This window comes from Gallinula chloropus (genome assembly GCF_964237585.1).
Source record: "Gallinula chloropus genome assembly, chromosome: 4".
NCBI lineage: Eukaryota > Metazoa > Chordata > Aves > Gruiformes > Rallidae > Gallinula > Gallinula chloropus.
This window is the reverse complement of record NC_140088.1, coordinates 35,343,654-35,369,356: the sequence shown is the minus strand read 5'-3', so window position 1 is coordinate 35,369,356 and position 25,703 is coordinate 35,343,654. Positions and strand designations below refer to the sequence as shown.

General features: G+C 50.2%; 3 protein-coding genes across 5 annotated transcripts in view; 1 reads left to right on the top strand and 2 right to left on the bottom strand.

The window, feature by feature from the left end:
* NR1H3 (nuclear receptor subfamily 1 group H member 3) overlaps positions 1-1,738 on the bottom strand; it is a 29,057-nt gene extending 27,319 nt beyond the window's left edge. The window contains exon 1 of one of the 2 annotated variants that reach the window (XM_084262934.1): positions 1,663-1,738. The gene's annotated coding sequence lies outside the window, so the exon portion shown is untranslated. Of the gene's footprint in view, positions 1-531; positions 629-1,662 lie in introns of those variants that run through there. The other variant, XM_084262933.1, reaches the window with a different exon arrangement.
* A 288-nt stretch (positions 1,739-2,026) lies between these two features.
* ACP2 (acid phosphatase 2, lysosomal) lies at positions 2,027-10,855 on the top strand. The gene is made up of 11 exons (XM_084262670.1): positions 2,027-2,155; positions 2,244-2,339; positions 2,412-2,498; positions 4,429-4,581; positions 4,934-5,032; positions 5,195-5,284; positions 7,476-7,608; positions 7,682-7,770; positions 8,388-8,494; positions 8,711-8,886; positions 8,968-10,855. Exons 1-11 carry the CDS (start codon positions 2,045-2,047, stop codon positions 9,102-9,104), a joined length of 1,278 nt encoding a protein of 425 aa, XP_084118796.1. The 5' UTR covers positions 2,027-2,044; the 3' UTR covers positions 9,105-10,855.
* Positions 10,856-12,098: 1,243 nt separating this feature from the next.
* On the bottom strand, positions 12,099-25,087 carry DDB2 (damage specific DNA binding protein 2; the record flags this gene model as incomplete). 2 transcript variants are annotated; one of them, XM_084263010.1, is made up of 10 exons in its annotated part: positions 12,099-12,377; positions 13,048-13,093; positions 13,401-13,565; positions 13,816-13,961; positions 14,591-14,768; positions 16,063-16,162; positions 17,268-17,434; positions 20,076-20,267; positions 21,288-21,418; positions 24,907-25,087. In XM_084263010.1, 10 exons carry the CDS (start codon positions 25,076-25,078, stop codon positions 12,127-12,129), a joined length of 1,548 nt encoding a protein of 515 aa, XP_084119136.1. In that variant the 3' UTR covers positions 12,099-12,126. The 2 variants fall into 2 exon arrangements, with proteins under 2 accessions (XP_084119136.1, XP_084119137.1); XM_084263011.1 differs by lacking the exon at positions 17,268-17,434 and adding an exon at positions 19,073-19,218 and having other exon boundaries at positions 24,907-25,078.
* Positions 25,088-25,703: the final 616 nt, after the last annotated feature.

Genomic DNA, 25,703 nt, shown 5'->3' with positions numbered 1-25,703 from the left:
CCCGCGCTCTCAGGATGCGCAACAACGGCCACGAGTAACCGATACCCCGCGCACAGCGCCCGCTCTAGGCCCGTCCACCAGCCGCGGCTGCCCGGTCCCCGGCCGCAGGGGAACCTCGCCAACGGCGCGGCCCCCGCCAGCCCGAGGGCAGGCCCCGCCGGCCCCTTACGCCCAAGACAGCGACCCGCTCCCGCCCACCGCGGAGCCGCTCGGGGCCACCGCCGGCCCGGCCCGCACGCCCGCCAGGCCCCGGGCGGTTCGACGGGACGGGCCGCAGCAGCGCGGCCCTGCCCGGCCCGACCGACGGCACCACGCGGGTGGGTGGGGGGGCGGCGCTGAGCCGCCGGCACCGGGTTCCGGGAAGCGCTGCCGCGGCTCCGGTCGGCGCAGGCCGCGGGGCCGGAAAGCCGCGGGGTGGGACAGCGCATCCCTGACCCCGCCACGAGTCACGGACAGCGCCGGGCCGGCAAGAAGCGGGACGGCGGCACCCACCCCGCCGCGGCCGAAGCCGAATCCTAAGAGAAAAGTTACCGGCGCGGGCCGTGGCTCCCCGGAGACCCGCCGCCGCCGCCCCCCGTGGCGCAGGTGCCCGAGCCGCCGGCGGGAGGTGCAGCCGGGCCGGGCGCTGTTCCCGGCGGGGCGCCGCGGCGGAGCTGCGGTGATGTCACGCGCGGCGCCGCTCCGCGTCACGTGCGGGAGCCGCCCCGCCCCGGCCCCGCCCCCCGGGAGCCGCCGGGAAACCTCCGGCTCATCGCGGGTCACTGAAAGCGCGGCCGGAGCCGGGCCTCCCCCCCCCGCTCCTCCGGCGCCCGGAGCCCGAGAGGTGCGAAGCCGGCGGGGAGAAGTTCGGAGGCGGGAGCCCCGGCACCTCTCGGCTGCCGCGCCCGGCACCGTGCCGCCAAGCAACGCGCGACCGGGGTTCGCGCTTTCCCAGCGCAATAGCGGGACGCCGGCCTGGATTCCCTGAGCGCTCGGGCGGGATGGAATTAAACGCGTTATCCCGCCCGGAGGGGCTCTGCGCGCCGTTGCCGACACAGCGCCCGCTGCCTAAACAGCCCGGCGCTCCGAGGCGCCGCACGCCGGGCCCCCGGGCGCCACCAACCACCCGAAGCTCCGAGCCGACAAACGCGCCTGCTGAACCGCCGGGCTCTGCGCCCTTCGGTGTCCTTTGCAAGCCCCAGGGACGCGTTTCCGTCTGTCCTGCGGGGCGGCGGAGCCGGGAGCCCAGTGGCGAAGCCCGCTTCACCGCCTCTCCGCCAACATCACCCACCGGCACGGCGGCCGAGGCCGGGATCCCTCCCGCGCTCACGGTAATTCCACCGTGAGGAAGGCCCAAGCCCGGGCCGGGCCGGTCTAGGCGCTGCCGCGGGGGCGGGCGGCGGGCCGGCATTCCCAGGCGAACACCGTCCCCGGGCAGACCCGGGGGACGAGCCGCTTGAGCGACGCAGGGAGCTCCGCGCCGCCAGCACTTGCCCTCTTCCTGCCCGGCGCGGGGTGGGGGATGATGTCAGAGCCCCGCGAGGCTTCGCCAGGTTTACAAACAAGCCGCCCGCAGAGACGAAGCCCTGAGGCTCCGCTCTGCTCCCCGGGAGCCGCAGCGCGCCGCGCACAGCCAGGCCCAGGCCCAGGCCCACCCCCGCGCCCCCACCGCCCCGCACCTACACGGTCGCAGGCCAGACGGCGAAGGACGCCGCCGCCGCCGCTACGCCGGCGGGAACGACCCTGCCGTACGCAGCTCCTCCAGGAGCCCGGGCGGCCAGGCCACGCCTCCGCCCGTCAGGAGGAGGGAGCAGGCCCGAGGGCCCGCCCGGGGCCGCCCCGCACCGCTCGGCGCTCCCCAGGCGAGGGCGGGCGCGTCCCCGCCCCGCGGAACCCCCGGTGCTGCCCCGCCCCCCGGCCGCGCACGCGCGCTGCGGCGGCGGGGCTGGCACGCGGCCCGGCGCCGCAGCGCTTCCGGTGTGCGCAGGGGATCCGCGTCCGGGCGGGCCCGCGGCCGCCGGCGGCTCGGTTCCGGGTGGCGGTGGCGGCCGCGGGGCGAAGCGCCATGGCGGCCGGTCCGGCGGGGTGCGGCTGCGGAGGCGCCGTCCTGCTCCTCCTGGCGCTCTGCCTACTGCCGCCGCCCGCCCGGCCGCGCAGCCTTCGCTTCGTAACGCTGGTGAGGGGGAAGGGGGGCAGCGGCGGCGGCGGGCGCGGGCCAGGCCGTGGCGCCGGCGCGGCGTGACCCGCCCCGCTGTCGCCCGCAGGTGTACCGGCACGGAGACCGCTCGCCCATCAAGGCCTACCCGCGGGACCCCTTCCAGGAGAGCGCCTGGCCCCAGGGCTTCGGGCAGCTCACGCAGGTGCGTCCGGGGCCGCGGCGGGTGAGGGCCGGCCGGGCCCGGAGCTGTAGGTAACGCTCGCTGTCGTTGCAGGTGGGGATGCAGCAGCAGTGGGAGCTGGGCCGGGCCCTGCGGCGGCGCTACCGCGGCTTCCTCAGCGACGCGTACCGGCGGCAGGAGGTCAGTGCTGCCGGCACCGGGGCCCGGGGAGGGGGCCGGCGCGCTCTGCCGCCCGAGGGCCCGGGCCGCCGCGGGGGACCGCGGGAAAGGCTTCTGTCGGAGGGGAGACGCCTCACGGCGCTGCCGTTGCCTAGTGCCCCGCCGCCACCCGGGGCTGGAGGCGAGGGGCCCGGGCGCTGGACGGGCTGGGCCGGCGGGGCTCAAGCCACCTGCTCTGAAGCCGGGGGAACAAGCCAGGAACGCCGTGCTTTACCTGGTGCTTGTTTCTTATCGACGTTGTGAGGTTTTATTTGTTTTACATGTGTGTGTATATATTTCTTTCGGCCACACCAGCTGACAAGAGCGCAGCCCGTGTTTGCCCCGCTCTCCTCGGTGCGTTTCAGTCTCAGTCTCACGGGGGTCTGTGCACACAAACAGCAGTCACTGAACAGGAGTAGTGACCCTCGTTTGTGAAGTATCGACAGTTTTGGTCCCCCAAAGACATTAATGTGCCTCTCTCCCTCCAGGATGTCGCCACACTTGGTAATAGTTCTTGAGAAACCGCTATGTTTCTTTTTATAAGGAGTTGCAGAGCTGTTGTCGAGCCATGTGCTAAGCAGAGGGGAAAATTTGAAAGATGATAAAAAGTAAGGAAATAGAAAATCCCATGGAATACCTCTGCTGGTCGTTCAAAGAGGTGTGAGTCAACTGGAACGTGAGCAAGCATCATGATGAGAGGCATGCAGTCACAGGGCTCAGCTGGAGAGTGAACACTCCAGCCCCCCTTGTCCCACTGCTGGCTCTGCATCAGTTCAGTTATTTTATCTGAGCTTAGTTTGAGTGGTTGACCAGATAGGGCACAATTTTCTGTCTTTGTTTCCCTCCCCCCCACCCCTTTTTGGGCTCTCTGGTAAATACCCAGCTTGCTGTAGTTCAGATCACAGCCCTTCGCTGACGTTACTTCATCAACAAAACTTCCAGCATCAGCTCAAAACGTGGATCCTTTAACCTTTCTCAGTAGTTCCTTTCCAAACATACTTCGTTCTTACAAAGCTTTTGCCAGCCCAAACTGTTTTTCTTCTCTTGAGAAGGAAAAACAAACCCAAGGCATATGCAAACAAGCTGTTCTGCTAACCAAGCCTGAACCCCTGCTCGAGTTGAGCAACCTCCCTTATAAGAAACGTTGCCTCTGGGTGACACTGTGTGACTTTCTGTCACCTGACTCAGCGACAAGCTGGAGCCCTGTCAAAAGGTGCTGAAGAAAGCATCTACGTACGCTCAGGGCTTGATTGGTTTTTATGACACTTGTAGAATTTTAAAATATTTCCTCCCTGCTTCTTGGAGCCAGACAAGGATAAAAGCAACCAGGGTCAGTTGTTCCCAGCCACAGTTAAGACATAAAAGTGGATACAAATTGTCAGAGCAAAGACAACTTTTTCTTTTCACTTAAATTTTGAGATAGTCTGCGCGTGGCAGATGCCATATAGAGTGAGTGTATATGTTTTTCTTTTAACATGTTTTTAAAAACACCAGTCTTGACACTGTATTTCATTCTTCTGGCTTTTTGTTCTTGCTCAGATTCAATACGCTGTTTCCTAGGACACGTCGGAGTTTGGCTCAGTCCTGCTGTGTAAACACAGTGCATTGCTTATCTGTGCCCATCGTCACCTGCACCTCTGCCCTGCTCTTCTCTGACTCTTCCTCAGGTTGAGACTTTTCTGTCTGTAACCTCCACGCAGCGTGCCTGGCTGTCCCACTGATCCCGAGCAGTCTGTGTGTCTGTCCTTGCAGTTTTGTCCAGGCTGACATCAGGAGGTTTGGTCACTTCAGCTCCAGTTACTGCGCCGCTCCTGAGCAGCTGCAAGCTGCTGGCAACGCTCCTCAGCACCTGCGTCGCCCCACATCCGAGCATCACCCCGTTGCTAACGGTGCCTTGTCCCTGTCCTGGCAGATCTTCATCCGCAGCACAGACTGCGACCGGACGCTGATGAGCGCGGAGGCCAATCTGGCAGGCCTGTATCCCCCAGAGGGGCAACAGATCTTCAACCCTAACATCTCCTGGCAGCCCATCCCTGTGCACACAGTGTCGGAGTCCGAGGAAAGGGTGAGTTAGTCTCAGGGATGAGTACTGACTACTCGAGTAGCGTGTTATGCCGACTTCCGCCTTGGTGCTCACTTCAGCCTCAGTTCATACTGTCTTGAACTTCTCCTGAGCCCTGCCTGGCAAAGGTTCTTCTGTTCTCAGAAGAACGCAAGAACCCAGGGGCTCCCTTCCTGCAGCGTGTTCGCTGCGAGACCTCAGCAGACCGCGGGCTGTCTGGAGTAGGTCAGAGGGCTGTACCTGAGGCTGTTGATGGATTCACCCCGCTAGCCAAGGTGCCATCAGTGTCGCGCGCGCTGACTGCCAGTTCTGTGCTGTGGTTCTCGGTGACCTGGCTGCTCTTGTCTCTGCCCAGCTGCTCAAGTTTCCTTTGACCCCCTGCCCACGGTATGAACAGCTGCAGAATGAAACACGGCACTCAGCAGAATACGTAAATAAGACCAAAGAGAATTGGGTAAGTGATTGTTTGCATGAGATAAGGTGGTCTTAGGCTTGTAGTTAAAGTATTATCACCTGCCTACAATCAGAGCTCTGAGAAGAGGGTAGGAATACCTGTGCATGTAACACAGCATGAGATTGCAAAGTTGAAGGCTTTTCTCTTTTCTTGTACCTACAGCAATTCCTGCAGATGGTGGCAAATGAGACCGGGCTCCGGGATGTCTCTCTCGACTCTGTTTGGAGTGTGTATGACACACTGTTCTGTGAAGTAAGTTTGTCTCACCCTCGCCTTACAGCCATGGGAGTTTGGTCTTTAGGGCTCACTGAATTTGACAGAAAACTCTTTTTAAAAATCTCATAAAACTCTTCACCATTCCCACCCTACAGTTAGAACTAATGTTCTAATTTCAGATAGTAACAGTTCCTACTCAATAGAGGGACATGCCAAGAATTACCTACTTTTGCACCATATTACCCCCCATTGTGTAGCTCAGATGTGTGACAGAGCCAGAAATCGTCCCATAGTCCATCTCTCTTTTGAAAGTCACAAGAAAATCACTGCATTCTGAAATCTTTAGATCACTGTGGATGAATCTGAGTTAAGTAAAGTAAAATGAGATCTTTGGAAAGAGCATTAACTTTATGGTTCAAGTTGGGACCTTAAATTAGGGCTGATCCTGGTTCTGCCTCTCTCTCTGTTCCTTTAGACCCATCGCTTTTCTTTCTGTGCTTTTGTTCGTGCCATCTCTAGGAGAAAATGCTGCTCTTCTGGGTTAAGTGGGGTTCACCCATGTCTGTTTTTTGACCCGTTGTAAGCTCCTATGCAAGAGACAGACTGGAGACAGATGTTACCCTTTCACTGTCTGGGGTAGGGCACTAGGCTCTGTGTTCACATGGAGTTTTGCTGACAGCACATCTCACAGAGGCTTAAACAAAATACAGAACTGGGTTAGCTGCCCTGCAGTCATGCTAAAGGAAAGGTCCCATACCTGGGAGACTTACAGCTGCTGCACACAGGTTTATTTGTGTGTAGCTGTACAGCATGATGCGATAAATCAGAGACATATTTCATGTCAAACTAGCTAGTTGTGGAAGAAGCAGTAAACCCAAGCACTTGACACTGTGCTGTGCTAGCTCTGTGACGCCATGAGGCTACTCCCCTGGCTGGCAGTGGTATGTGCTGTTTTGGGGAGGCACAAGATACATCTGCACAGAATTGCACTTTGCTACATGAAGTAGCAGCTTGAGTTGCTGCAAGCTGAGAATACTCCCATCCAGAGCTGCATTGCACTATGAACGTTTGCCCTTCCTTTCTATCACAAACCCAATCTCCTGACCTGTAACAATCAGTGAAGCAACTTCTGCCGGTAACAAAACATCCTTTGGTCAGAGTGATGAAGAAGTTCAGGTCTTTGTTTTGAGGACTCACTTAATGACCTCGTAGATTGGGCCCGGAAGGCCAGATGACAACTGCTATAATCCCCAAGAACCTGGAGAGTAGCTCAGTGTCCCAAAACAAAACCAGAATGTTTTGAGGGAATTCTACCCTCAAAACTACCCTCAGGCTGATCAGTCTCTTCAGCTGCTTTGGGCGTCCTCCTTTTATTTCTCGCTCTTGCTAACAGTGCCCTGAAGAGAAGGACTGTTTTCTCACCTGAGCCAGTAGATTCATTCTACCAACTGGGTGGAGAAAAAGTCCAAGGAATAGCTGAACTTAACAGCTAGTCTCTTTGTAAAACTAAATTGCTGATAGGAATTTCTCCAAACCCTTCAGACAGAACAGACCCTGAAGGATATCCAGCTTCATCTTCTGGCAGTTTAATGGGATGTGGCATAGCAAACTGCTCTGAGTGATGTCAGGCAACCACAGCTGTTGCTTGTCTGCCAGTATAACTAACCCGTTCTTGTACCAGGTTGGCTGCAAAGCAAATTCTTCTCTTGGTTTCTAGTTCTGTGTGGTCTGGGTGTGAGTACTGGGCTTTCTCAGTGGAACTTCCCAGCGGTACATCTGCAGAGCACTTGCTAACCTTCTCCAGTGTCATTCAGTAGTCCTCAGAGCCTGTGGGGAAACTGTGCTGCAGGTACACCAGAAACCCTGAGTTTATGTTCTCTCATTTATCTTTTTTCCCTTTTTTCCCCCAGCCACGTGTGCAGTCAGTGCCCCAGGATTGTGTTATGACATAATCCTGCGCTCCAGTTGTGTTTTCACAGAACTGTAGCACCTAGATTTTAATCTTTATGCTTCTTACCATTAGATTCTGAAACAACATTAAAGGCCACACACGTTCTTTTTCTGCAGCACAGCAGGGTGAGGACAGAAGCATAAATAGAAAAGGGACATATTTAAAGTAACAGAAGAAATCAGTAGCAGCCTGGGCAGGTCTCCAGACACCCTGACTCATTCTCTATAATCTGTGATCCATGCTACCTGCAGATTATAATTCTGCTTCTCGTTCCAGCAAGCACACAAAATGAATTTGCCTGTATGGGTGACAGCTGATGTCATGGCTCAGTTGAAGGAACTGAAAGACTTTGGGTTTGAATTTCTGTTTGGGATCCATAATCGAGTAGAAAAAGCTCGTCTGCAAGGCGGTGAGTGCACCAGGGAGGGAGCTTCATGCTGCTGTCTGGTTTTTGCCTCTTACCAGCTGTTCCTCTTCCTCAGGGGTCCTGCTGGATCACATAAGGAAAAATCTAACCAAAGCAGCAAATGTTTCTGCCCACCAGCACCCAAAGCTACTTGCCTATTCAGCGGTAAGTCAGAACCTGGAGGCTAGCTTTTAGCCATCTCTCCTTCCTCACAAGGAATTGGGGCTTAGCGGTGCTTCTCACCCTTTCTGGCTTCTCTCCACCCCATGCAGCAGTGATCAGGACATGCATCTTTGCTTCTGAGTGGGTGGGATGTGTAGGATCTGGCGTCATTCCTCTGGGGCTCCTGAGGAAAATTCCCATCCAGTGCTGTGTTCCTGTTAGCTCAGGCCTGCAGATGAGACCTGGGGGAGCCACTGCTGTGTTTACTGGGTAGATGAGCTGATGCTACTCAGACGTGATGTTTCAGCACTGTAGGTAAAGTCATCCCCCCTTTCCAGCAGCCTGCAAGCATTTCTCCCAAATTGTTCCCTAGAGAACAATCCTTAAAGAACAGTGTGGGAGATACAGAGTCAGGCATACACAGCCATGTTTCACTTCCTCCCTTTCTCTGGCACTGTCACAGATCACGGTTTTATCAGTTACAGCTCCTCTCCCTTCTTCCACGTGGAAGTTACAAAGGTGACCCCCCCGGGCACTGCCCTGTCCCTGACTGGTATGGCCTGAGCTGCCCTGCCACATCCCTAAGGGTGACTGATTTGGTTTTTTTCCCTCTTTCTCAGCATGACACCACACTTGTGGCACTGCAGATGGCTCTAGATGTCTACAACAAGATTCAAGCACCATACGCCTCATGTCATTTATTTGAGCTGTACCAAGAGGATGATGGGTGAGGGCTGCAGTAAAGACCTCTGCTGTGATTTCACCTCAAGGGTTAGATACCTAGGCTAGGCTCCACCCTAGGGGGACGCAGTTGTGCTCCTAGTAGCAGACTCTTAGGAGGAAAACTACCACCAGAATAAAGGAGAGGGTGTGCACACCCAGTTTTTGGGAAGGGATGACTTTAGCTAGAGAAAACAAACATCTGACTGTGTTTTGCTTTCAGTAATTTCTCCGTGGAGATGTTCTTCCGCAACGAGAGCGGGAGGGAACCTTTCCCACTGGTGATCCCTGGCTGTCAGCATAAATGCCCACTGCAGAAATTCTTGGAACTCACCAATCCCGTTGTTCCCCAGGACTGGGAGCAGGAATGCCAGGTACCAAGCGGCATGCACGACGCAGGTGAGCCCAGGCCGGACCGGAGCGTGGCAGAAGGGGAGAGCTGGAATGATACCATATTGACTGCTTGTTTCTCCCTTGCAGAGCTTTTTCTGGGTCTGGCTGTGTGTGGATCCATTCTCCTCCTCCTTATAATCCTCCTCTTGACTGTACTCTTTCGTATACAGTCTCAGCCCCCTGGCTACCGGCATGTTTCCAATGAAGGAGAAGATCAGGCCTGACAGTTGCTTCAACTCCTTCCCAGGCAGTAGGAGGGAGCAGCGTTGCCCCTGAGGATGACTGGGCACATCCAGTTCCTGAGCATTCTTCTCCTTTGACTATTGCTTCCCAGTATGAAGCTGGACTTGTTTTTTTTGGATGCTTTCTAAAGACAATGGCCCAGAGAAAGAGGACTGAGCTACTCTAATGGAAATGACACCTTGATTCTGAAGCCAGTATGCTGTGTGATGCCCCCAGTCCTCATACAGATTAACTAGTCTGGGAGTCCTAACGTGGCCAGTTGGAGCTGGTCAAAAATATTTCTCTTCAAGTGATTGTAAACGTACCGCTCACCGTGACTGCAGCAGAGCGGTTCAGGCCTCCAGCAGCTGCCACATCCTGTGCAGTCAGGAGTTGCGTCTCTCTTCAGGACCAACCTGCTTTGAGTGCTTTTCTCTCAAGCCGTTGGGCTGATGATGGTGGGAAGGCTGGCCTTGGAACAGAGGGTGCAGCTCACCAACAGTCCATCAAGATCCACGCAGAGGGGTCTGCTGCAGGTGATGGCAGCCAGCAGAAGTGAGGTTGCTGCAATTGCTTTGTTGGTTTGGTTTTTTTTTTCCCCATCCTCACATTGTGGTCCAAGAGAGAACTGGCCTGGAATCAGGACAAGATTGAAACCCCCTAGTTTCTAGGATTCTGCTCAGAGTATAGTACCTGTGATACAGAGTTCTGACAGCTTCGTCAGAGATGAGTTCTGACCACAGCAAACCCACACCCAATTTCCTGTGTAGTGTCGGCTCTGAAGAGTCCCTGCAGATAACTTGGGCCCTGTCTAAAGATTCAGCCTTTGATTTTGACTTCCGCACCTCTGAGCTTCAAGTACTTATTACAGAGAGAATCCAGTACTGCAGGCAGTCCAGACTTCAGCTATGAGCCCATTCTGCTTTACTTGCAGAATGTTTTTATTCTATAAAGAGATGTAGCAGAGCTGTTTACCTAAGACCAGATTAAATGCCAAGTTCCCTAGTATTTCCTCCTATCCTCCCTACTGGATGAACAACAAATTAAAACAAAACCTCAAGCGTTAAGGTTCAGAGTTTCCAGGTGACTCTGGATCCCACTGTTTGCCAAGCTTCAGCTTTCTGTTCACAGTGTGATTCTTTCTCCAAGCTGTCCTCTCCATGCGCACTGCAGCTGCTGCGGGGAGCTTCATGCCAAGTGCTCATCACCTGCCTTGCAGCTTTTGGCAGAAAATAAAAGCCTGCAGCAGGCCCCAGAAACAGGCTCTTCCCATGGTGATGCTGCACATTCACTTCCCCCTTCTACTTCCCTCTCTGGTGCAGTTCTGTTCCCCTCTTGGCAGCAGAAGCCAGTTCTTAGGTTACAGACGTTTCCTTTTCTTCCCCCGTGGAGTACGGTGGGGGCTTTTCCCTACGCCACAATCAGCATCTGCCTGCATGGGAACTGTGCATCAGCAGAAGCAGCTTGCTGTTCTCAGCATCTTCCTTACCTTTTTGTCCTCTGAAGATAGAACCTAAGTCCCCTGCACAGCAACAGTCATAAAGGAAAAGCTACTGCCTGTGAGAACAGGGACAAGAAAGAGGTACCAGAAAGTGCATTTAGGAGGGTCAGACCTGTTGTCTTCCAAGGCAGCAGATTTTGCACATGCAGGGGAAAGGTTTCTGTGATGATTTAGACATTTTGACTGTGAATGACTTTCTGTAACTGTTCCGATACATTTCCCTTTCATTATTAAAATCGAATTCACACTGAATTCCACTTCTCCTCTTCTCTAAGAGTTCACAGGGCTGGCACCAGTGTGCTCACTTGGTGGGAAACAGGCAGAACTTCCTGCAGCATACCCCTTCCCAAAGTAAATCCCTGATTCACAGCCCCACTTACAGCAGAGTGAGAACTGAGACCAGTTACTTCTGACTGCAGCAACTAGAGCCCATCCAGTGTCCACTGTGGACAGCACTATGAGTGATACTTCCAGCACTGTTTTCCCTCTCTCAGCCCACCTGCGGAAAGGCCAGTAACTTCTCCCATCCAAAAGCAGTTCAGCAGAACGCTCAAAGCAGCCACTCTATCTCCAAGAAGAATTTCAGTTTAGTAGAAAACTTTATTAATAACCAATACTGGAAAACTATAAAAGTGAACATAGAGAATCTGAGCAGGCCGGAGCCTGTCCCATCCATCAACCCCTGGGACAGCAGCGAGGCCCCAGGCAGCCTTGTAAACAAACTAGAAAAAGCAAAACTTTTCAGTTTAACAGCAGTCTTGAGATGTGGCTCTGAGCAAGGGTGTTTGGAAGAAATTCCTCCTTTCTGCTTTAACGCTTTTAGCCAACATTCTGAAGTACATAGGCATGGGTGAAAAAACAGTGGCAAGAAAAAGCCTAAAGCTTTGAAAACAGAAACTACAGAATCAGTAGGTTCCCAGCTCCATACTGCTCTTGCATCCCATGAGGCAGGTAAAGACCTCTGGGGCCATGGTGTTCTTTGTGGTCTTAAATAAATAGCTGCAAGCACAGAACAGGCTAAGCCTGAGGTCTCGACAGACACACTTGCATACGGGAGAGGCTGGGGGTCCCTAGGACACCCTCGCTAGTCATCGCCTCACCTCTGTGGAACATCCTACCTTTTCAAGACGTTCACCTTGTGGGCAAAGGGTTTCTCAGCTTAGTTTGATTAGAACAAGCTGAGGGCCCTGCTCGACAGCAGACTACCGGGGACGGTAACCTCTGGCAGTGATGACAAGCAGATGTGGCAGGCTAGAAGCAGTCACTTCAGCAGGATCTGAGAACGCATTTGAAACATGTCTGAACTTTTCCTAGTGCCTTGGAAAATGTGTGGTAACTCCACTTGAAGTTGGAACTGAGTACTGACACAACTTTCTAGAAGGGGAAGCAAAGGTAATGAGCGAACCAAGATCAGATCCAGGGAGGAAGGACAAAGTACAAGTCTAATGCCCTGCGCAGCTTACACTGCCCATTGCCAACACTGAATTTGTACCCTGTGATCCAGAAAAGATCAGAATACTAAATCATTTCTCTAGATCCTTCCCCTTTCTCTTCCTTCCCTGTGATTTAGAGTCACTGCTTTTTGTTCTCATCTCTTCCAACTCCGAAGACACTAAGTTAGATTTGAGTTTGCTTGTCCCAGGGTTTGCCTGCCTCTGCCCTCCGCGTCTGGACAAACTCCAGTTTCCAATCCCCTGGTCTGTCATGGCTTTCAAAAGGTGTTCTTGCTTCTTGGCCACCATCTCCTCCCGGCTCCAGATCAGAATATTAAAGCCTGAGAGGAAAAATTGAACACTGTGCATCAGAAACTCTACATCAAATACAAAGCCTTAAGGCGATGTCACTTAAACAACGGAAATTCAAAACGCCTTGTCTGTCCTAAGGTACCTCCAAGGTACAGAGCACACAAAGACATTTATTGCAGACACTGCCTCCACCCCAGCCACAGAAAACTGACCTAATTAAGAAACACGATCGAGTAATTCCCAACGTCATCTGTCAAACATCTAAAACAAATCTATAGCCAACCCCCTTAATCCCGTACAGCCCGTGAAAAACTGAGTAATCTGGGCTCCGCAGCCCAGGAGATGAGATGAAATGGAGAGGGAAAAGGCTCTCCCCAGCTACTGGCAGAGAGCCGGCAGATGGCAGCAGCTCCCTGCTGCGGGGAGGCTTCTCACCCCCCCCACCCCTCCCCAGGACTCTGCTCTCTGGAACCTTAAGGACACAGGAGACCACTAGCAACCTGTTTGCTAACTGTACAGGTGGAAGACTGAAATGAAAGTCTTGATCTATTTTATAGCTGTACGATATTACAGAGGTCCTCCAGCAAGTGGCATCTGGGAAACCCTCACTCACAACATGTTTTAGTGTGGAGAAACAAGCCTGCCCTTTTCTGGGACTGGAACCCACCACACCTAGTGCCCCAGGTTCCCTTTACTTACCCATGCCCGAAGCCAGCGTGTCTCCCATAGGGTTAAATTTATTGAGCTGGAAATGGAAACACAAGCAGAATCTGTAAGAGCATCGCTGCTTATATAACATCAACAGCACCATGGCTTACATAACATCAACAAACCATCTGGAAAAACCAATGTTCCCTCAAGAGCACCACAGAAACCCACGGATGACCACGGACCAGCCATGCTCAAGTCAGCAGCATTAGCCAGCAGCCATACCCCCCACAAGAGCATGTGAGTCTGCCACAGGCAAAGAGGATGCTCCTCTTGTTCCAGTCCCTAACCCGTCTCTCTGGGCTGCAGTGCAGTACACAGGCGTCTTTTTGGCTTCAACTCACCGAGATGATACCAGAAGCATTTGGATCGTGGAGCTGACAAACCATCTCCCCAGTGTTTCCATCGAATACATCAACGGTTCGTAGCTCATTCACCGTGTACCCTGGGAACTTAGGGTCTGGGTAGCGACCTGCTACGATGAGGTCGTAGCGCGGATGCCATGTTGCCTAGTCACAGAGCAGAGAGATGGGGAGTTAAGAGTAAGGGACAGAGCCCAGACTGATGCACACCAGACAACCAGCACACATCCCACCCACAGAATGAAGAGCATGGAACAGTGCTCTGCTGGGAGCTGCAGCAGTATGAACGTACACCCACCACCACAGTATCCTGACCAGAAATCAGACCATTTCTGATTTATAGCTGGCTGCTAGCACCAAATGGACACTCCTCTCAATCTGCACCAGCTTGACTCACCTTAATAGGTGTGAGGTGCTGAAACTGCCGATGCGGATGTGGGATCAGATGCTGTGGCTTGGTCCAGTCTGAAGATGAGTAAACCCTGATTTCACTGCGCTGATCTGTGCTCAGGAGCTTGGCACCATCTGTGGGGCTGAAGTAAGCTGCAGGGGGGGCACAATAAGGCAAACAGAAGTTCACAATGCTGTGACTGACAAGAAACAGGAAAGTCGCTTTTCTCTGATCAGAAACCCCCTGCTGTTTTTTAATAGGGATGTGAGTATGGCCATGTGTCCCAACAAACAAGGCTTTACCTTTCTCAAACAAACCCAAAGCTCTGACAAACAGTAAGATGAAACTTACAGCACTGAGTTAAACAGGCAGAATCATCATTCTCATTTTAGAATCACAGAAAGAGACACTGCAAAGAAAGGAACTTGCTCATTCAAAAGGAAACAGGCACCTGCAGTTTGGACTTCCGTGAACATGCAGAACTGCACCCAAACAAGAGGGGTTTGAGTCCCATGCTCTGCTTCTGTCAAAGGAACCGCCCCAATAAATTTGGTTTTCTCATCTCAGCCACTGCTGATGCTTCCATACTCACCTCTCAAGACACAGTGCCACAGTTTGTACAGCAAGCCCAAGACTGTGCTGCAGCCACACATCCCCACTGCCTTTAACACCAGTTACTGCACAACCTCAAACCCGAGTGGAAGCCAATGTTGCCACAACAATAAAAGCCAAAATGAGTGGACTCTCTGCAGACATCCATGCAATGAAATCCTTAACTCACCTGCATTGACAGGTTTGTCATGAGGAAGTGAATGAAGAAAATTGTTTTTGTTTTTGACATTTCTAAGGTCCCAGATTTTGACTGTCTGATCCACAGATGCTGTAGCCAACAGCCACTCACATCGGGAGTTAAACTCCACATGTGTCACTTTCTTCTTGTGCAATTTCAGCTTCCAAATCTGCAGCAGAGGAAACAGAAAATCAGGTCCAGAGTAAAGAAATGGAGCAGCAATATACTAATGCAGAGTAAAGAGGACACATGCTGCCAGAGTAACAAGAGTTCATAGAATCATAGAATGGTTAGGGTTGGAAGGGACCTTAAAGATCATTGAGTTCCAGCTCCCCTGCCATAGGCAAGGGCATCTCTCACTACAGGTATTCCAAAATACACTGAAAGTTCATCCACTGGAAAAAAGAAAAGAGAAGAATGACCTTGGAAACTATATAATTCTAGAAAAATTCTGATCTGTCAGTTTATTACAGCTGTGAGAAAGGAAATCACAATCCCTGTTTCATGAAGGGAAGTATTAGTGCCACAGGAGAAAGCAAGATCACATCTGGAATACTTTATGCAGTGCCAATCTTCCACCTGCAGAAAGATGGGAACAAATGGGAACTGGTACTGACAATGGATGTTAATGGATATAAACTGGCCATGAATAAATTTATATCTGATGCTGGAAGATTATTACTCATCACAATGATGAGCTGGCCCATCCTCCCTACAGTAATGGGTATCTCCCAAGTGCAGAAAGACTGTCATATTCTTTGAGGAGAAAGAAAAAGAAGGAAAGCAAGCAGCTAATCTTGAATAAGCACAAATCATCTGGAGTACAACCAAGTCTGCCCACTAGTTCACGCAGCTGCCTCGGGCCATAGCTCACTGGGTGGGAAACTCTTACACATGTTGCCCACACAGGCAGGAGAAATGGTAACTCCGTGTGAGGGTGGGCACAGCACACTCTGGGAAGCAGGGCCCACGCCGCTGTTCTCTGATGTTTCTGTACTCTGCCTGCCCTTCTCGTGTCTAACGGCAGTAGTGCTTTTCTAGCCCAACACGGGCTGAATTACTGCTGTGTACCTACTGCACCATCATGGCAGGGTATGCGACAAGGCAAGTACCTCCTACACCACTCCCAGCAGTGCACTACGTTTCTGGAAGTGCAAAGGTTGTTGGCAGATGCTCATATCTTCAGGTTACCCTGTAATTACTCTGGCCAGTAACAAATGCTCTTGAGGAACGGGTAGCACAGAACACACTCTCTGTTTGGGAATTATTACCATTACACTCAACAGTGAAAATGTCTACTGAGTGGCAGAAGCTGAGGACTTCTCACCACCTAGACAATGGGTGGGCTTATCTCCTGAGCTGCAAGGTACTGGCTCCTCTTTTCAGGGTCCCCATAGTGTAGAGGAAAGCACATGAGCCATGAAGATCCCCGCAGAGGAGGTGCTGCACAGAGCCATACAAACCTCTTCGCCGGAAGTGCTGAGCAGGACCACGTTGCCCAGGTTATCGCCTGTCACCACCGCGCGGCAGCTCGCAGAAACATCCACGCTGCAGTACCACCAGCTAGAGGGAAAGACACGGCATCAGCGCTGCCTCCCACAGGCAGGTGAAGGCAGCGGAGCTCTGGCTCACATCGCGTCCCTGGTAAGGGAGACTGCAGCAGATCCTAACTGCCATCTGCCTGCTGCTGTGGGACTGAGCATCGTCTGCAAGGGGGGCGGCTTATCAGCAATGCTTTCGTTTGGTGACTGAATATGAACTAACTTCCTAGTCATTTGTGTCGTGCTCATTAGAGGGACCATGATACCCTGGGACAGTGGAACACAACGGAGGCTGAAAAGCCACTTGGTGCCTGCACATGGACGTACCTTGGGAAAGATCAGAACGCCCTCGTGTCACTGGCAGATGCACAGAAACAGCTCTACAGTCACGCTTCCCACAAAAGGCTGGAGCAGCAGTAAAGAACAGACACAAGCTCTGGACTGGAAAGTTGCACAGCAAAGTCTCAACTTTGTTCCAGGAATCAAAACTGAACAGAGACTTATCTAATGAAGATATATGTCTTACCCCCAGCTCCGTGGGGAGGGGAAGGGCAGTGAGATTAAAGCTGGGGTCTTTTGGGAACTTGTTGAGAAAGCTTCACTTGCAAAGATAAACTGTTCTCAAATTCAAGGCCATGGAATTAGCACAGTGAGCGTGAAGCCTCCAGAAGGGCAGCAGGGTAAAATCAATCACCTAAAACACAAATTGTGCAGGAATATTTTGTGGCTTTCCTATGTTATCTGGGCTGCTACAGACAGAACACTGATGACAACAAATAGTAGGAACTTACCCTGCTCTTCTCACCTCATACTTTACGAAGTGAAAAGCTGTCAGTATCTACAGGACAGGAGATGGCATCCCCAGAAAGCAATGCCAGAAGATTGAGGCAGCGCACTCGGCTACTGTAAAAGCCTAGGTGCCTTGTGGCTGCCCACCTAGCCTCTCACCCGCCCTGCAGTGCTAGGGTCAGGACCAGGACCTTGTCTCCAAGCTCCCTCACAGGACCAATTCACACCAAGAGTCTCCAAACACTGGCAAAGTTGAAGATGTTAGAGAGCACAAGCAGCAGCAGCACAGCATTAAACCCCAGAAACAGATAATCAACTCTGTGGTTCTCCCTTCTCACCAAACGTTATGGTGTTCATGGCCACAGTCCGGGGCACGGGAGATCACCTGCATCGCTCTGCCCTCAAGGTCCTGCAGACTTAGGGTGCCATCCCCTGATGCCACATAAAGCTTCAGTGCCTCATAAGGACTGAACTTCATGTCTCCAAGAGAATCTCCTGGCCCTTTCTGGAACACACACAAAGCCAAGAGGCATTGAGGTTAGAGGAGAAGACAAAACTCATAATACAACACTCATCTCCAGGAGCACACTGCTGGTTTCCTGAGGCAAGACATGTCACTTGCTCACAGGGCACGTACATAGGAACTCTTTTTTTTTTCTCCCCTAACCTGTTTCCAGACTAAGCATATACATTATGAGCCTGTAAGTTCAACCCCACCACTTTAGGCTGCAAACCTCATTAGCAGCATTGTTGCTTCTGCTACAGGGGTAAAACTAACCTGCACTTGGCTCAGACCAGGCTTAGGAGACCACAAGCAAAACCATCAGGCAAACTAATTTCATGCAGAAAACACATAAAATCTCACAAGAGTCCTGCACCAAGCCATCAAGCTTTTCTTACAGAGCTTTCATTCACCAGTTCCCTACAGGCTGCTTCTAGTGCTGTTCTGGTCTTTCTCAAGGTACCAGCAGGCAGGAGGAGTGGTGGAAGGAGAAATCCTACTGCTGACCCCATGGTTGTTTTGTTATATAGTTTTCCCCACAGTCTGTCTATTAAGGAAACATGGAAGCCCTACACAAGGGCAGAAAAGAAGGATGCTAGCTGAAGTCCCCAAACTCTTCAATACTCAAGTGCACTCCACCTGCTGCTCACAGAGCAACTACTTAGTAAAGCCTCACTGTAAATACTAGTTTTCAAGAAAGCAGTGAAGATAAAAAAAGGCCAGCCCCCAGAACTTGCCTGTTCTCACAGCAGTAGGAGGATGGCATGCCCTTCAAATTCGGGCATCACTGCTGTGACAGGCCTCCCAGTGGGATACAAGGCCCCTCATGTCCCAGGACCCTCTTCGCTCACCTGGCCAGTCATCCCAGCACTACCTGGGTTCACCTTCTGCAGGGCTGCAGCTGGAACAGCCAGTTTGGAAACCAACCATGAAAGCTGCCACCCAGAAATAACCAGGTGAGGAAAAGCAAAGAGGAGGCTAACCCAAATTCCCTTACTTACCTTTAAGCACTGAACTGAAGTAACTAACTGAAGAGTTCAAATTTCCTCACGAGTCCACAGAAAAAGCACCAGTCCAAGATAGGTGATTCTAAGCATAGGCAGAGCTGCCTCTAGCGATTCATCTCCTCTCTCCACTCATCACTGAAGGAGCCTAGACTCTTAATTTTGGTATAATTTAGATAAGCACCAAAAGTTAGGTGGCATTAATTGGGGTGATGTTTATGACATGCACCACTTGAAGTCAGTGGTGTTCATGAAGAAGCACTGTGATGGCTATAAATTGTCCCGTAAAAACCATATGACAATGAGCAACACTGCTAACAGGTGAGGAGTTTATAAGGTTCCTGGGGCACAGAGGTTTAAGAACAGACAAAGGAAATCTACTGGCACCCCCACACTCTCCCATGTATAACAAAAAGTAAGTAGCATCAGAGAGACCCTCCCCTCCATGAAAAAAAGCTCTCTCCTACCCACCACCCCACTTCAGGGAAAAATAAAAGAGTGGATCCTTGCAATTCAGTGGAGAAAAGGAAGCCCAGCTCCCATGGACACAAACATTTCTCTCTCTCTCTCTCTCTTTCTCTCTGTAGCCCTCCTGCCAGCAGGACACAGAGGCCCAAAGCATTGCTGTATTTCTTACTCCCAGTCCTCGGTGCTGGTGAAGACCCGGATAGTATTGCCATTAAAATCCTGGAGGGTGGTAGTGCCGGCAACTGACGAAGTGTACAGCTGACTAGGGTTAAAAGGGTTAAACTTCATTCCTGTGATGGCCCCTCCAGCTCCCATCTACAAGGAAGGGGATGAACAAAAGAAAAATCCACTGAGTGATGGGGAAGGAGACAAGTGTGTTCTGTAAGTCTGCATTCACTGCTATGTCCTTAACAGCAACAGTGAAACACACCACAGCCCTTCAAGGAGGCAAAGACAACCCTGCCTTCCCACACAACGGCTGTCTAGACAGCTGCCCTCCTAGAGGACACAACTGCAACTCCTTCAGTCCCCAGGCAATGTTTGTGAAAAGAGAAAGATAGATGACTCTGGAATATCTGGAGGGTAGACCTCCTCCCAGTGTCCAGTATGTTAATTTAGAAAGGAGATACAAGTTACAGTCTTTGAGCTCATGTCAGAATAGCATGTCAACGTCTGAACACAGAAACAAGGGGACAGGCCAGCTCTATCAACTATTCATTCTACTTTAGTTTCTCACTTCAGATAAAGGGACTTTGACTTGATTCTATGACTTTGTTTCTCCCCACTCTAAGATGTTTCCTCATTTGATACAGAATAAAATGTGAGCAGAGAAAGATCAAGACCTGAACCAGACAGACCCTCTCTGCCTACTTGTTTCTGGGTTCCCCTTAAGATAAATGTTTTGCCAGTTGCTGTATTATTTTCCCACTGAGCACGCACCAAGTACTACTTCACTGTGAACTTAATCAACATGCCTCAGCTCTCCCCAGTGCCAGAACAGTCTGGGACTTAGGAACAGACATGCTGTTGCATCTCAGCCCTGCCCCATAGCTGGCTGCTCTGCAACCCAGGACCCTTATGTGCTTCTCACAACAGACCTCGGTTTAGACGTGCAGTATTTGATGGCAGTCCAGTCTTCCCTCCCACCCATTCCACGCACACACAAGGCTTACCCCTTTTATGAAGCAGGTTTTAGTAAGTACTTCATAGTCCCAAAGGATGATATCTCCACCTTTGGAACTAACAGCCACAGTACTGGGGTGTGTTGGATGCCATTCCAGGCATGTCACCCTCCTGTCAAAGGGACTTGCTGTTCGAAAGAGACGGTATGAGGCCAGAGAACGCAGGAAGGGCAGCTGCAGACACTGTCAAAAAGATCAAGATAATTAAGACTTTCACAGGGATCCCCAAGATTCTCTGAATGAGGAGCGCAAACACTAACTGCACGGTGTTCTACACCCCTCTGCAGAATGAGAACATGCTGTACCCAAGGGAAACACCCTGTGACCACACAAACCTGCACCGGCCACAGCACTTGGAAAGCAAGAGAGAACTGAGAGATACCACACTTAAAATGATGTGTGGGTAGCTGAGCTAAAAAGGCAAGATAATTAACAAGGGAGAAGAAAGTGCCTCCACACCAGTAAAAGGCATCAGTGTCTTTACTGAGTACCTCAAAATGTTACAGAGATACAATATTATGGTCCAAATTGCCTGCAACTCAACTCTGCAGCATAAGCCTGAACAGACCACTTGAAAAAGGAAATGAGAAACCATGACACACTGTACTGTTGTTCAGCTGAGGAACAGGTACTGCTTCAATGAGCCAGGTGATTTATTTATCTTTTGGATACTCCAAACAGATAAATCATCTGGAAGATAACACTAGCCCAGGTGCTTCCCACCCATGGGTGTTACAGTAACAGTTATTTTTTCTAATGAAAGGGGGAGTGTGGCTCTGAAAAACAATAAACCATTATGGACTCACTGGAATATGTATGTGAAGAGGAAAAATCGCCACTAGACCTGAGTAGCAAAGTAGAATGTATACAGAAATAGTACAAGAAAACAGTTGGATCAGCATGAAAAAGTAGCACTGTGCAAGAGCTTAACTGGTAGTGTGGGCAAGTTTTAATACAATTCAAGGAAGCACAGTGTTATCAGAGGGTAAAATGTAGTGACAGGGCTAGGTCAACCGAAAGGGAAAGCCATCTCAGCTCTTGCACTTGACAGGATTAAGAAAGATAAGGGTGAGCCAGACTCGGAGCCACAAACTGCACATGTGAGGAACTTTAAGCCCCTTTAAACTTTCCCTGCTTGTGTTGAAGATATTTTTATGTAGGGAGCTGAGATGTCCAACAGGGCACAAAGGAGAAACACCTCACCTGCCTGAGCTGTGCCCGAATGGAGCCTCCCAGCATGTTCTGGTAGACATAATGAACAATGCTGCGCTGCCGCTCCAGCTGATGGCAGAGCACTCTGTTGTTTCTCACCACCGACCCACGTCCACTCCAACCTGCCAGAGAAGAAAAGAGTAAAACTCACTGAGAGCCAATGCCTCTTGTGTTTATTCACTAAACAACAGGGGAACATGTCTGCATTTGCTGCTATGTCCATGAAAAGCTTCAGGCACAAGATAAAAGACGCTAAATGATTCTTCCATATCTGAAGAGCAGCAGCCTCTGTGATTATGGAGTCCAGTGCTTCCCATAGCGTGCCAGAGCTTTGTGTATGCTACTTCTTGTTAAACTTTCCTTCTCCTTGCCAAAGATTTATCACAAAGACAACAGGAGAGGACTAAAGCAATGCCACAGGTGGTGGATCTCTTGGACAGGATACAACTTGAATGGTTCGTTCCAAAAACACAATGAAGCTATGCAAAGCCCCAACAGCCTGGAAATATGCCACGGGAGGTGGTAAGCCCCAGCCTACAGCAAAGGGAAGGTCAGACGTGTGACCAGCAGAAGCGTTAACACCTGAAAATTCCCCAAGCATAGCAACATGAGTTCCCACACAGTTCCTGAAATGCCTGCTTTTGAATCAGAATTTTCCATCTGCTTGTGCTCTAGTCCACACGGCTTGCTTACAGCACTGCCAGTTTTGTTTTTGATAATAGACTTGCTGACGCCTCATCGCCTGAAAACATCTCTGTTTGGAGTGATTTTTGCTGAGAGGACAGCATGCTTCTACATTTTGTTCATGTTCCAAGTTTTTATCTTCAGGGACCTTTACATAAAAAACAGATCTGTTCAGTCCTGTGTCTGTGACCTAATCATCCCCATGGCAAAGGTCTGTAACCCCCAGGGAACCCAGACGTCAAACGCATTTCTTAAGCACAAAACACTGTTTTCATTTAAGGATATTGATAAAAAGCAGAAGACTGAAACACAAGGATCATTCTCTATGACTAGAACCTAAACAAAATCTTTCTGGAATGTAATGCTGGAGTCTAGAAACGCACAGGTTTGAAATTGAACTTCTTTGTTCACATGCAAACATAGTACAAACACATCATACCTGTTGAAAGGGTATTCAAGTTTTTATATTGTAATTCCCTTTTTTCACAGAAAAATTAGCATCCACTGTTCTTTTTTCAGAGGTGACGGAAACTGAGGGTTTTTCCCAAATTTTCTTGTATTACAAGGGTAATTTATTAAGAAACAAACCTCAGGGCTTTTTAGAATCTGCTGTAATAAAAAAAAAAAAAAAAAAAAAACCACAAAAAAACCCACAAAAAACTCAAACCCACCCAACAGCCAACAAAAAACCCACCACAACACAACACCAACCAAACTTAAAAAAGTGTTCTAATTGCAAGAAATGGAGCCAGTCTGATATAGTCCCAGGTAATTTTTTTTTTTTTTTCAAAAACACATAAAAAACAAAACTGGAGCACAGAATAGAAAAGCTCAAATACCAAAGTCTTTATCTTTTAAAAAAGGGTTTAAGGGGAAAATATCATTGGCCTTGTTTTTCCAAAGTATTAGCTACATCCAATTCCCTCTGAAACACAAAGGAACTGTAGATGCTTACCAAATCTGAGAATCAGGTCATGAAGTTACATGAAAATCATGTAGCTGAATTTACTACAGAAGATACTTTATCCATCCACAATTATACATAGAGCTCCTTTCAACCAGAGCATGTTGCCTTCACATCCACTGTGAACACTGCCAATTGCTCCAAGTTTGTACTTACACATTAGACAATGGGAATAGAAATCACAGAATGGCAGGGGTTGGCAGGGACCTCTGGAGATCATCTAGTCCAAACCCCTGCCAGAACAGGATCACTTGGAGCAGGTTGTACAGCAGAGCATCCAAGTAGGTTTTGAGTATCTCCAGAGAAGGAGACTACACAACCTCTCTGGGCAGCCTGTGCCAGTGCTCTGCCACTCTCACAGTAAAGAAATTCCTCCTCATGTTTAGGTAGAACTTCCTATACTCAAACTTGTGCCCATTGCCTCTTGTCCTGTCCCTGAACACCACTGAAAAAAGACTGACCCCATCCTTCTGACATCCATCCGTCAAGTAAGTGTTGATAAGATCCCCCCTCAACTTTCTCTAAGCTAAATACTCCAAGTCCCTCAACCTTTCTTCCCAAGAGAGATGTTCTAGTCCTCTAATCATCCTCACAGCCCCTTTTTGTACCATCTCCAGTAGCTCCCTGTCCTTCTTGAACCAGGGAGTCCAGAACTGTGCACAATATTCCAGGTGAGGCCTCACCAGGGCATAGTAGAGTGGGAGGACAACCTCCCTCAAACTGCTGGCCACACTTTTCTGGATACACCCCAGGACGCCACTGGCCTTCCTGGCCACACCTCCTGTATCTCTGACTGCTGAAAATCACTCCAGGCATTTCTGGATCCTTTAAGGCAAAATTGTACAGGAAGTGTATAGTATTTCCACAAACAGCAGTGACTCTAGTGACCTCCTAAACAAGCAATGGAATTTAAGGTTTTATCTGAGAAAAGGAGGCTCAGAGAGAACCTCATCGCTCTCTACAACTACTTGAAAGGTGTTTGCAGCCAGGTGGGTGTCAGTGTCTTCTACCAAGTAACCAGTGATACGACAAGAGGAAATGGCCTCAAGTTGTTCAAGAGGAGGCTTCTCTTGGATATGTGAAAAAAATCCTTCACAAAAAGGCATGTCAAGCACTGGCACAGGCTGCCCACAGAACCGGCTGAGTCACCCACCATCCCTGGAGGGTGACATTTAAAAGGTGATGTGGCAGTTAGGGACATGAACTTGGTACTGTTAGGCCAATGATCGTAAGGGTCTTTTCCAACCTAAATAATTCCATAATTCTATAAAAATAATCTTCACTCTAGATGAAGCCTATACAACATTATTGATAATGCAAAGCATTAACCTTCCCAGTATCTTACACCTTAATCACCTCTCCTCATTATATCTAAAATCTTCATGAGATTTTTTTTTAAACTTACATACTAGAGGAAAAAGTGCACATGAGAAGTGACAAGTGGAAAATCTGTCCTGTCTAATCCAAACACAGAGGCAGAAAGTATTCTTATTTACTGAAGCAAAAATTAGAATATGCAAAGAATCAGGTGGAAATGCCCATTTAGACTGCATGCTGCAGGATACCAACCCTGCAAGTATGAAAGCACATTAAGAATTACATGGGAGATAAAAACCAAAGTATTACCAAGACTGACCCATCCTAGAATAAAGTAGACATCCAGTAATTCAGGAATTCCATAAAACTTAACCACCCTCTAATGAGCTGTGAGAGCAGCTTCTACCAAGGCGCAGAGTCTCAAGAATGAAACCGTCACACAAGCACACACATACGGGCTCACTGGACAGGTACCTGGAGGATGTACTACCCCAACACATGCCCGTGTATCGCTTCAATACATAATCCCATTTGAACACCCATGCCTCAACATGCTTCTTGGCATCCACCCTCTTCAACTAGTCAATGCCTGTCATTTAGGGTAAATCTGGCTGATGAAACAGTAAGAATCTGAGGAAATGTTACCGATTTTCTCCAGGGGCTTGGATGTTTTTCTCACAAACAACCTCTTCGCTAGTGGCTCATTCCCTAGCTCCTCATAGTCCGGTTTCCTCTTCCCAGCTGATTTTGCTTCTTCTGGCCATTGCTCGTGTGCCCTCTCATGCTTCTTATCCTTTGGCTGGTTCACTGGAGCCATTCCAGCAGATCACTAAAGGCAAACAAAGCATGGAAGGTAAGACTACCATACACTGGAAGACAGAGAGGAAACCTGGAATGAAACACATCCCAGCAGCCTGAAAGCAGTGATTATACCTATACCCTCTTTCATCAGCATGACACTAGCTTTTTGTTGTGCTCTGCTGGAAAGGGCAAGAGATTCAATAAACTGTTCTTTGTTCACGTATGAAAATGAATTTATCTTAAAGCATTAGAATATGTTTTGACAGATGTGCTTCTACCAAACTTTTAAGCTTAAACCCCACAGATCTGCATAAAGTACATCTGTGAAACCACATAATGCCCTGACTGTTTCTCTAGTAGCAAACACTGAACTCTTTAGATTCAGCTAAGAAAAAGGTCAGAGTTTTTACGATGATGACAGGGCTGTCTGGTCTTCTACTAAATATGCTCAGAAGGTACTTCCTATTTAGTGGCCACTCTTCCTCGCCGCCACCCTCTGGTATCTGGCTTGGGCTCCTACACTGGCTGGCAACCACACATGAACGGCTCTTCTGACCAGCGGTAGGATGGAGGGACTCGTGTCTTGTGTTACAATGACGGAAGCGCCACCCAGTCCCCAAGTAAAGGCGCGGGCCTCCCAT

Bases quoted from the DNA above. Each gene is read 5' to 3' on its own strand.
- ACP2 (XM_084262670.1), top strand. From the start codon at position 2,045: ATGGCGGCCGGTCCGGCGGGGTGCGGCTGCGGAGGCGCCGTCCTGCTC. The intron at 2,156-2,243 runs GTGAGGGGGAAG...TGTCGCCCGCAG, and splicing joins GCCTTCGCTTCGTAACGCTG to GTGTACCGGCACGGAGACCG. The intron at 7,609-7,681 runs GTGAGTGCACCA...CCTCTTCCTCAG, and splicing joins AAAAGCTCGTCTGCAAGGCG to GGGTCCTGCTGGATCACATA.